This window comes from Musa acuminata, chromosome BXJ2-6 (assembly GCF_036884655.1).
Source record: "Musa acuminata AAA Group cultivar baxijiao chromosome BXJ2-6, Cavendish_Baxijiao_AAA, whole genome shotgun sequence".
NCBI lineage: Eukaryota > Viridiplantae > Streptophyta > Magnoliopsida > Zingiberales > Musaceae > Musa > Musa acuminata.
In genome coordinates, this window is record NC_088343.1 from 7,992,977 (window position 1) to 8,002,566 (window position 9,590).

The 9,590-nt window shown below is 44.0% G+C and overlaps 3 protein-coding genes across 3 annotated transcripts; all 3 read right to left on the minus strand.

Moving 5' to 3' along the window:
• Positions 1–794: 794 nt before the first annotated feature.
• Positions 795–3,346, minus strand: LOC135614592 (receptor-like protein EIX2). Its single transcript, XM_065112111.1, has one exon. The coding sequence runs from the start codon at positions 3,251–3,253 to the stop codon at positions 869–871; it is 2,385 nt and encodes a 794-aa protein (XP_064968183.1). The 5' UTR covers positions 3,254–3,346; the 3' UTR covers positions 795–868.
• LOC135613773 (receptor-like protein EIX2) lies at positions 3,335–5,266 on the minus strand. Its single transcript, XM_065110812.1, has 2 exons — positions 4,861–5,266; positions 3,335–3,342 (listed from the first exon to the last, which is right to left on the minus strand). The coding sequence occupies exons 1-2, from the start codon at positions 5,264–5,266 to the stop codon at positions 3,335–3,337; spliced, it is 414 nt and encodes a 137-aa protein (XP_064966884.1).
• Positions 5,267–5,806: 540 nt separating this feature from the next.
• Positions 5,807–9,098, minus strand: LOC135613774 (receptor-like protein 50). The gene is made up of 2 exons (XM_065110813.1): positions 8,345–9,098; positions 5,807–6,003 (listed from the first exon to the last, which is right to left on the minus strand). Exons 1-2 carry the CDS (start codon positions 9,096–9,098, stop codon positions 5,807–5,809), a joined length of 951 nt encoding a protein of 316 aa, XP_064966885.1.
• Between the last annotated feature and the right edge of the window lie 492 nt (positions 9,099–9,590).

Genomic DNA, 9,590 nt, shown 5'->3' on the forward strand with positions numbered 1-9,590 from the left:
GACTTTGGCAAAGTAGATTGAAAAATCATACTTCTTATCATATCCTTAAGTATACGGTTTCGTCTTTCAACTATACCATTCATGATAGGTGACCTAGGCATTGTATAATAAGGGACAATTCCACACTCCTCTACATATAAAGCAAATTGTTTTGGACATTGTTCACCTGAGCCATCATTTCTACTATAATATTCTCCTCTATCTGATACTTTTTATCCTTCTGCTGAATTGATTTTCAACTTCAATTTTAAATGCTTTGAACACAACCAAATCCTGAGATTTTTCTTGTATCAGCAGGTATCCATATGTAAAGTAATAATCTATAAATGATATGAAGTATTGTTGACTATTCGACAATGTGAATCTTGATTTCGTGATGGCAAAGGAGAGAAGCCACATCCAAACCGTGAGATCGTCACTGCAAAATGCCGAAGGAACCATGCAATGGATCGCCAAGGACGTCGTAGTACAACAGACAGCGATCATACACCCTAAAAAGAATGGCTCATCACAGCGCCCAACGATCAACGTTGCGAAATATAAAGAACACCATGTGATCACCGACGACAATGAAAAGAATCTGTGCAGAATGGTGATCTTTATATCACACTTCGGCTAAGGAACCACTCGTAGCGATAACTGATAACAATGTTAAATCAGTGCAGTTTTGTCGTCCGATGGTGCCTGCGAGAGAGATCTGTGCGGTCAATGATGGAAGAAGAAGGATTCCCAAAACAGACGAGTTGTTCTCGATGCCTCCTACATGGGAACAGAAACAGAGTTTGAGATTAACATTTCATAATCTTCAAAACGAGATCCTTTTTGACAGATGAAATGGATCACACTTATACAACGAAAGAAACTTGCATCACATTCGACCAGCAGCGCCATGCCAATTTCGCATTCTTATCTTGATTGCCACATAAGCTCTGTCGTACATCTTGTCCATCGTTGCAAAATAGACGAGCCTCCAATCTTTCTTGAACAGCATGATCACGAACACACTCCATAAGCCGACCAAATATCCGAGCCCGGTACCTAAGTAAAATGACAGCACATGAGATCCTTGTTTGTACTCCTCTTCTGTCGAATCGACGTTGGGATCGTCGGAGCAACTCTTGGTCACCGGAGGACCACAGAGATGGACATTTCCGATATAAATGGATGCATCATTCAGCGTCTGAAGTTGATTCCCCGATGGAATCGCCCCCGATAGATTGTTGTAAGACAGATTCAAGTGGCTCAGAGAATTCAGCGCCGAAAAGCTTTGAGGAATGACTCCGGATAACTTATTGAATGATAGGTCCAGAGTTTCCAATGACTTCATATCGCCCATTGTATTCGGAATCATGCCTTCAAAACTATTTCTCGACAAATTCAACGTTTGAAGCGCAAAAAGAGAACCGATTTCCGGAGGAATCATTCCGCTCAGATCATTGTTCGAAAGATCTATGCTCTTCACAAATCGGAGAATGGTGGAGAAGCTGAACTCATCGCCCTTGGTAACCAGAGATATACTCTCGCTTGCCACGAAAGAGGATAATGCAAAATCCATAATGTTCGAAACCGTAGAAGCCATCGACTTTGACGCGGAGATCATCGCGCTGAAGTTGCCGAAAGAGTGCGGTACCGATCCCGATAGTCTGTTGTTGGAGAGATCGATGATTTGAAGATTACTCGATCGTCCAAGTTGCAGAGGAATATGGCCCGAAAACATATTTGAGCGCAGTAGGAGTACTTGCAGATTCCGTAAACTTTGTCCGATCCACGCTGGAATACTTCCCGAGAATTTGTTGTTGCCGAGATCAATGACAGCCAGCCGACTGCAATGTTGCAGTGACGAAGGAATACGTCCGAAGAGGCTGTTGTTGTTTAAGTGCAGGAACTGAAGGTTGCCCAAGTTTCCGATGGAGTCAGGAATCTTTCCTCGTAGCTTGTTGTTCGCCAGATTGACAAACAAAAGTTGTGATCCCTCCGGCCGACAACGGGGGATTTCTCCTGATATTTGATTGTTGGATAGATCAAGGGCATAAAGTTGCTGCAGGTCGCAGACGTAGGACGACGGTATGCTTCCATGAAGATAGTTGTGGGAGAGGAACAGGTAGCCCAACTGTGATGAGATGGTCGAGGGTAGCGATCCCGACAAAGAATTGCTGGACAAGTCCAGCGCTTGTAGGTTTGGTGGCAAAACAGGAATGCGACCTCGAAAGAGATTGGAGCTCAAATTCAAGAGCATCAAGGTGGCCATACTCTCCAAGGATGCCGGCAAAACTCCACCGATCTTATTGTGGGACAGATTTATGTCCATAATGGTGGAAGAAGAAGAATTCCAAAACCAATCTGGCAGTGTGTCTTCGATGCTTGTGTTGGACAGATCAATATCAGTGAGGAATTCCTGAGAACGGAGCCACCTTGGAAACGCGGGACCCAAGTCACAGGTATCAACTTTGATGGATTGAAGTTGAAAAGGAGGCACCCAGTCGTGGTCGAATCGGATGGTCAAAGGGTTGGCGTACGCGTACAGGACGACCAACTCGGTTAGGTTCACGAAATGGAGTTCGGACATGGTGCCCTCCAGGGAGTTATCGGAGAGATCAAGCGAGGATAGGTCGGAAAGCTTGCCGATCTCAACCGGTATCAGTCCGGAGAGTGAATTATGACCCAAGTCGAGCTGCGTTACGCTGGACAGATTCCCAATCTCGGCGGGGATTCGACCCGAAAGTGAATTGCCGCTGAGGCGTAATTCCGTAAGACTGGTCAAGCGCCCAATCTCGGCAGGGATGGAACCGACAAGGAAGCACTGAACGAGGTTTAGCTGCGACAGACTTGTCGTGTTCCCGATTTCAGGTAGAAGGGGACTCGTAAATGAATTATGGCTGAGATCAAGTGTGGTTAGACTGGCCAAACTCCAGAGATCGACAGGTATGGAACCGGAAAGCGAGTTGCCGCTAAGGTCGAGCTGCGCGAGACGAGTCAAGTTCCCAAAGCCGGCAGGTACGGTGCCATACAATTCAGAATTGCTGATCGCGAGATAGGAGAGGCTACGGAGTTCAAAAAGCCAGCTGGGAAAGGTGGAGTTGAAGAAGTTGCCAAGGAGATCGAGGGTGGTGAGAGCCGTGAGGTTGACGCGGGAAAGAGAGTCGGGGAGGTCAGTGAGACCACAGCCTGACAGATAGAGTTGTTCCAGGGAGGGCAGCTGGTTCACGGCTCGTAGCCAATCGGGAGAGGCCGTGCTGAGGTTGACAAATTTCATTTGGAGGAATGTTAGAGAAGATAGACGCGAGAGCCACTGTAGGTCGTCCCCCGCGTCGATCCTCAAGTTGTACGAGGACAGCTAGAGTCCTAATTGAGAGGGACATCCATGTAAAACTGTTAGGACTCTAGCTAGGAGAGTCCTAATTGAGAGGAACATTCTGTTAGGACTCTAGCTAGGAGAGTCCTAATTGAGAGGGGCATTCATGTAGGAGGTGTTTTCTTAGAGAAGAATTAGGAGTTGTAAGGGAATAGGAGACTTGACTAGGAATCCTATTATGAGTTGGTTAGAAGTAAGAGTCTTAAGGAGTCCTATTAGGAGTTAGGGTTTAGAAGCCATATAAATAGCCATGTATTCCTTCTCTTTTGATAAGCAATAGATGAATCTTTTCTGCAGCCTTTGAGCAGCAACTTGGAGGGAGGAACCCCTATAGAGTTCCAAGTAGGCCGATCCCCTAAAGAGATCAACCCCAAGTTTAGAATCTGCAAGGGTTCTAACACCTGGTATCAGAGCAGCGTTCTTGGCGTCTCGTTGCCCTTCCACAGCCATCCATCAACCCTCCACAACCATCCAAAGCAATTCCCACAATTGCTTAAAAGATCGTCGCCGAATTCCGTCATTATCTCCACCACCGCGGATCATCCTTTGATCTACACGTGAATTGCAACAGGTTCTGGTTTTCTACCTTACTGCTGCTGCAATTTAGTTATCATTATTTGAAAATCTCAAAAAAATTATTCCTATATTGCTGCATAAACTTTTCATCATAAACTTTTCATATCTATGACGAAAGATACATTGCAGAATTCCAACCGTATAGTACCATCTGTTTGATCTTGCTATTATATTTTTTCTATCCAAATCTCTACGAAATTTTTATGACATCTTTGATACTTCCTAACAGTGGATTTCCCTTTGGTTTCATCGAAAAATTCTCAATATTAACTACTGATCTTTTATGTCCAATCTGCTGCACTTGAAAATCTATGCTGTAGAAAATTTCAGCCGCATAGCACTGCTTGTTTGATCTTGAAACTACGTTTTTCTATCCAAATTTCTACGAAATTTTTATGACATCTTTGACACTTCGTAACAGTGGATTTCCCTATGGTTTCATCGAAAAATTCTCAATATAAACTACTGATCTTTTATGTCCAATCTGCTGCACTTGAAAATCTATGCTGCAGAAAATTTCAGTCGCATATTGTTGCCTTAACCCATCTATTTGCAATATTTTTTGAATGAAATTTCTTATACACTTTATAGATCATCTTGGCTTCCATCTAAGACTGATCTATTAAGAAATTCATCTCAAAAAATGATTTTGTGTTGCTGTAAATTTTCGTCGTAGCCCGCTGAAATTTCTCGACGAGAATTCTGCAAGCGAAACTTGCACCAATTTCCTTGCTGTTATACTGCCGAAATTTTCTTGATTAAATTAGATATCCTTGATGTCATATAAACTGTGATTTTGTTATCAATTCCCTCCTCAATTCTCTCAAGTTTTTGTTGGAAATTACGTCGAGAAACCGTTGTTTCTTCGACGACAATTCTACTCTTACAAGACAGCACATACTTGCTGCAACTTCCACTTATTTGTATCAAACCTTTGCTACCATCTACCAAGATAGCGGAGGGTTGACAGGTTACCCACTGGGGAGGAATGGCTCCGTCGAAATTGGAATAAGTGAGATCCAGATATCTGAGTCTCCCAAAAGAACCCAAGAACTTGGGGATTCGGGCGCCCCCGAAGTCGTTCTGAGTGAGATTCAAGCGACGCAAATGAGTTAGAGAAAGCAAAGATGGACCGATCTCACCCCCCAACACCGTCGAATTGTCGTAGTAAGCATCCGCATTCTGGAGGTTGAGCTGCACGACGTGGCCCGTGGTGTTGTCGCACACCACGCCGCTCCATCTGCAGCAGTCCACTGGGCGACGCCACGAGGACAAGCGGCGGGATGGGTCGAGGATGCCGGCTTTGAAGGCGAGGAGGGCGTCCCTCTCCGCCTCCATGCACCCCCTCGTCGTCGTCACAAGCGTCAAGAACAGAACGCTCATTAGGCAAGAGCAGCTCAGCGAGGAATGGGATGGGCTTCTCGTGTCGCCCATGCTCTTTGGTGAACGAATGACCAGTTGGCTGCAGGCGGCACAGCGGAGAACATGTATATATGAATATAATATATAGAATGTGGTAGGTTGAACCATTGCTCTCCGCGATTACCAATGGATCCACTTGTGAAATGACAGGTCCCTTCGTCTCCACCCGGCATCCCATGTGATCAAAGTAGTGAAACAGGATACATATTATAACGTGAGTGCTAATCTTTTTCTTCCTTTCGTCCAACTTGGACTCCTAATCTAATGATCATGGAAGCGCAGCTGCCAAGAAGGACGCACACGGAGTTGAGGTCAAAAAAGCTCCGAAGGCTAAAATGGCTTCAGCAGTCGAGTCTCTTCCTAACTCTAAAGAACGGGCATAGCGTGTGCAAGGAATCCTGCAGGGGAGGACGAGAGTCCACAATGGTCCTCCCAATCGTTGAATGCCATATCGACTCACCGATCCTTGTCGAAGTTGACTCCGGTCGCCAAGCGGTTCGAGTCCCCCACCGCCTGCCTTCGAAGAAGCTTCCACGGCTGCTGCGAACGGACTCGAAGTGACTTCTCCATCCTTTCTTCTTCTCCTACTTTTTGATGGACGGGACGTGTGAGACTGCTACGGAAATGGCCCAACGTTGACTCGGTCGGTCTTCCTTTTCCATAAGCACATGCGTGAAAGCATGACTGTTTACGTTAAGCGCATAATACCGTGGGATTTTTATGGCGTTATCGTCAGCATAGGTGTTGGCCAAGTCTCAGGTCATCGGATTAATGATTGAATCGGTGGATCGAGATTTAATATTAGTTTAAAATTAATATAATATACTGTAACATATTAAAAATACAAAATATATAACATAATATTATAAAAATATTGTATTATAATAATTCAATGCATTCTTCACAACAATATTATTACATTCAACAATTACGTTTCCATCGTCACAATACACACAATATTTACAAAGATGAAACCAAAAAGAAGAGAGAGAAATATTGAAAAGCAACAATTACATGATCTCTAATAAGATGTCATCTTGCAAGATTCAAACTTATTATGGATACAACACACAAGATACTTCTATTACAATGACTTTTGATGGCGTCCTCACCCTCAATCAGTTGTTAATCTATTAATTCTTATTTTGATGACAACATAAGCTCTATCATATATTTTATCAAACATCTGAAAATAGAAAACCCTCTAATTTTTCTTGAACAACATAATGATAAATACGCTCCATAATCCAACCAAATATCCAAGTATGATACTCAGATAATATGATGGCGTAAAAGATTCGTCTTTGTTGTCTTCTTTTGTCACATTGTTACTTTTAAGATCGTAACAACTCTTGATGAGGGGAGCTCCACATAGATATGCATTGTCAATATAAATGGATGAGTCATTGAGTGTTTGTAGTTGATTTCCCGAAGGAATAACTCCTGATAGATTGTTGTAAGACAGATTCAAGTGATTCAGAGAATACAGGTATGATAAGCTTTGAGGAATGCCTTCGGATAACTTATTAAATGATAGATCCAGAGTTTCCAATGACTTCATAGCGCCAATTGTCGTTGGTATTTGACCGACATGATTATTTATTGATAGATTTAAAGTTTGGAGTGCCGAAAGAGACCCAATTTCTACGGAGATTTCTCCTGTCAAATTATTGTTTGAAAAGTCTATAATATTGACAAGGTAAACAATGGTTGAAAAGATGAGACTTTTTCCCTTTATAGTTAGAGTGATGCTATCATCATAAGTGCCATCAAAATACGACAAAGCATGACGACCAAAATGCGACAAAGCAGGGCGATCGGCTGCCAAAGCTCTAAAAGATATCTGTTTGCCTAGACTAGTCAATTTTCGTTGCCTATAAGTTTTTGTTGCATTTAAATTGCCGAAGGAGCGTGGAATTGGCCCTGATAAATTATTATTAGCAAGGTCGATAATATGTAGATGATGAAGTTGTCCAAGCTCTATAGGAATGTTACCAAAAAACATATTTGAGCATAGTCGGAGTACCTCTAGTTTTTGAAAGTTTTGTGCAATCCAAGTAGGTATGGTACCTGAGAATTTATTATCGCCAAGATCAAGAAAAACTAGTCCACTGCAATGTTTCAATGACAGAGGAAGATGCCCATGTAGACTATTATTGTTTAAGTGCAAAGACCGAAGCTGAGTCAACTTTTTAATAGAGCTAGGAATTTCTCCCGAGAGCTTATTATCTGCTAGATTAATGTAGAAAAGGAAGTTTGTCTCTTGCCAACACCAAGGGAATTCACCTGATATTTGGTTGCTCGATAGATCGAGGATACGAAGTTGTGTCAAGTTGCAGATAAATGATGGCATGCTCCCATTGATATGGTTATGTGAGAGATCCAACAGTTCCAATTCTAGTGGGAGAGAAATTGATGACAACGATCCCGAAAATGAATTACTATTCAAATACAAATAACGCAAGTAAGGTGGCAAACGAGGAATAGGGCCTTCAAGCAAATTCATACTTAGTTTCAGAGTGGCTAGGTTTGTCATACGCCCCAAGAAAGTTGGCAAAGTACCATTAATCTGATTTTTTGAGAGATTTATAGAAAAAGCGGCAATGTTCCAAAACCAATCAGGCAAGACGTCCTCGATGCTTGTGTTCGACAAATCCAAATCCTCAATGGAGTTTTGTGAACGGAGCCATCTTGGAAATGCAGGCCCCAACTTACAAGACTTCAGTTGAATGGATTGGAGTTGAAAAGGGGGAACCCAATTATAGTCTACTGAGATGACTAGGGAGTTTTCAGATAGATCGAGCTCACTTAGTTTGGTTAAGCGAGCGAAATGGAGTTCAGACACGGTGCCCTCTAGGGAATTACTAGAGAGAGAAAGAATATTGAGGTTGGAAAGCTTGCCGATCTCAGTAGGTAACGATCCAGAGAGTAAATTATTCGTGAGATTGATAAGTTCTAGACTATTCAAATTTCCAATCTCAGTGGGTACGGGACCTGAAAGTGAATTATCACTAAGATGAAGTTCTCTTAGATCGGCCAAATTTCCAATCCCAGCGGGTATGGCACCATGAAACATAGAAAAACTGAGATCAAGATAAGAGAGTCTGTGGAGTTTCCATAGCCAGTTGGGGATGGTGGAGTTGAAGAGGTTGTCACTGATGTCCAGAGTGGCCAGTGCTGTGAGGTTGACATGGGAAAGAGAAGAGGGGAGGTCGGTGAGCCCACAGTCTGATAAATGTAGCTCCTCTAGTGAGGACAACATGTTCACTGCTTGAAGCCAATCGTGGGAGGCCATGGAAAGGTTCACAAAGATCATGTCGAGGTATCTCAAGGAAGTGAGACGCGAGAGCCAGTGCAGGCCATCGGTCGATAAGTCATTGTGGCTGAGGTTGAGACGCTCCAAATGAGTTAGCAGGAGCAAGGATGGTCTGATCTCACCTCCGATAGACATCTCATCGTTATCAGGGTAGCGATTCTGGAGGTTGAGCTCCACGACATGGCCGGTTCTGTTGTCACAGACCACCCCGCTCCATCTGCAGCAGTCTACTCGGCCTCGCCATGATGACAAACGGCTGGAAGGATCCTTGACGATGCCGGTTTTGAAGTCGAGGAGGGCGTCCCTCTCGCCCTCTACGCACCCCTTCGTCGTCGGCGTTGTTGCCGCCGTGACCAATAGAATGCTCGTAAGCCAAAGCCCGAAAGAGTAGTGCCGTGGCACAGGGTGTGTGCCTCTGCTGCAAGAGGCCATGATGCTATTTGGTGAGTGCATAGTGTACTGAGAGATGGTAGGCGGTGGAGGACATGAATATATAGAATGGGTGTGGGGCTTGACCGATCGAGTCACGAAATGACCCGACCATTGACTTCACCGAGTCTCCCGCGTTCGCAAGCACGATGCTCTAAAGTGGGATTCCATTTCCACGTCCGGCCTAACACCGCACTCAAACAACAATAATTAATGCTGCTTTCTTCCCTGCTTTACTTTCGAGGAAAGGAGAGCAGAGAAAGAACAAGCGAAAACGTAACGAAAACGAATAGGCAATAGGAAGTCGCATTCCCAAGTCTCGCAAACACACCGAGCATTCCTTTTCCGTTTCCACCGCGCCCTCGTTGGTTGTGGGAAGGGAAGGCTGTCTTCTCCAAGACAATTAGTGGATCTTCTCCCAGTCATTCTCGCACCTCATCGACGGTAACATCATTACATCTGCTTCGCCGGCCGGCCTTCACCTTTCGACAACTT

What these genes read in the sequence shown, in the direction of transcription:
- LOC135614592 (XM_065112111.1), bottom strand. Translation starts at nt 3,253, where the DNA reads ATGAAATTTGTCAACCTCAGCACGGCCTCTCCCGATTGGCTACGAGCC.
- LOC135613774 (XM_065110813.1), bottom strand. Translation starts at nt 9,098, where the DNA reads ATGGCCTCTTGCAGCAGAGGCACACACCCTGTGCCACGGCACTACTCT. An exon ending in TAGTGATAATTCACTTTCAG is followed by an intron (nt 6,004 to 8,344) that starts GTCCCGTACCCA and finishes CTTATGGAAAAG; the next exon opens with GAAGACCGACCGAGTCAACG.
- LOC135613773 (XM_065110812.1), bottom strand. Translation starts at nt 5,266, where the DNA reads ATGGAGGCGGAGAGGGACGCCCTCCTCGCCTTCAAAGCCGGCATCCTC.